Source organism: Triticum dicoccoides, unplaced genomic scaffold (assembly GCF_002162155.2).
Source record: "Triticum dicoccoides isolate Atlit2015 ecotype Zavitan unplaced genomic scaffold, WEW_v2.0 scaffold73447, whole genome shotgun sequence".
NCBI lineage: Eukaryota > Viridiplantae > Streptophyta > Magnoliopsida > Poales > Poaceae > Triticum > Triticum dicoccoides.
The window spans coordinates 1-1,248 of NW_021295775.1; the positions used below are offsets into that span (position 1 = coordinate 1).

At 49.2% G+C, this 1,248-nt stretch overlaps 1 protein-coding gene across 1 annotated transcript; it reads right to left on the bottom strand.

The window, feature by feature from the left end:
- Nucleotides 1–10: 10 nt before the first annotated feature.
- LOC119347684 (disease resistance protein Pik-2-like) lies at nt 11–1,114 on the bottom strand (the record flags this gene model as incomplete). The annotated part of the gene is made up of 2 exons (XM_037616261.1): nt 1,022–1,114; nt 11–947 (listed from the first exon to the last, which is right to left on the bottom strand). A coding segment is annotated over exon 2 (836 nt), but the record flags the coding sequence as incomplete, so codon positions are not given.
- Between the last annotated feature and the right edge of the window lie 134 nt (nt 1,115–1,248).

A 1,248-nucleotide genomic window follows, 5' to 3' on the forward strand; every position in this document is an offset into this window, starting at 1 on the left:
TGCATTAAACACACGGACTAAATCACTTTGATCCATCTTCTCCATCTTGGCCAAAACATTAGCCCCGACACTTGTTTCTTGTTCAGGCTTTCCAAGCTCCTCAAGGGAGTTTTCATAAGATTGCCTTACCAAGCTCGAGAGGAACTCTTGCGGATTGAAAGGATGCATCAACCTAATCCAAGCACGGAATCCAAACCTTTTCAATACCTTTGGGTCATCATAAAGCTCTTGGATGACGGACGTCTTCCCGAGATCACCACTAGTGCCCCACATGGCGATCACCCTAAGGTCCACATAATTGCTGGTAATCAGCTGGTGGAGGTCTGCCTCTGATGATTTTTCGTGCTCCAAGGCGGCAAGTCTTGCTTCGTTGATGCCAAACAGTGTTGCAGTGGCATTGCTGACCTGCTCCTCTGCCGCGGTAGGCTTAGAGGCTGAACTCTCCTTGATGAGGCGATAGCGCAGATTCCTGTTGCTCACATCCTCCACCTCGGCCCTCAGCTCCTTCACCTCATTGGCAATGCGGCGTCGATCACCTGGGTTGCGGGGGATGCAGCCCAAGAATGGTTTTTTCTCCGAGTGGAGGCCGAAATCCATGAGGCTATCCTCCACCTTATAGGCCAGGACCCCAATCTGTTTCACCCAGGTGGTGAGCACCTTATTGTGGCTTTGCTCCTCATCGGCCGTCATCAGGAACGACTGCATCATCTGCAGCTCGTCCTTGATGAAGTTCACATCGCGCTCGACACCGAGCTGCAGCGCGATTTCCTCTGCCGCCTTGGACTTCGCATAGCCCAGAGCACCTGCGAGCACAGCCTTGCCCAAGCTAATCGCCGTCGCCTCCATGCTTCTCGTTGCTTTCTTGCTGTGATATGAGGTTTTGGTGTTAATGCTAGTTCGGGAGATATTGGTCCCTGCCAATATCCTTTTGGTTTCCCTGCAGAATACTGTCAACTTAGCCTTTGATCAAACTACACTTTAGGTTTCATTGTAGTACGAGAGAGAGCATCTGATGCTTTACCAAAAGCAGCAAGGAGGTAAGATATGGAGCTGGTGGATCAATGATCCTTGCAGGCCAAGGCAAGGCAGCTACTTTTGTCCAAAACTGCACGTCATTTATTCCACTTTTCTAGCCAAGGTTGTATTGCTCCCAATTACCAATTAACCGCTGCAACTCCCATATGCTTAATTAAGAAAACAAGTGGTCAGTTTGTTTCAAATTAGTCCAGTTAACTTATGATGCACAAC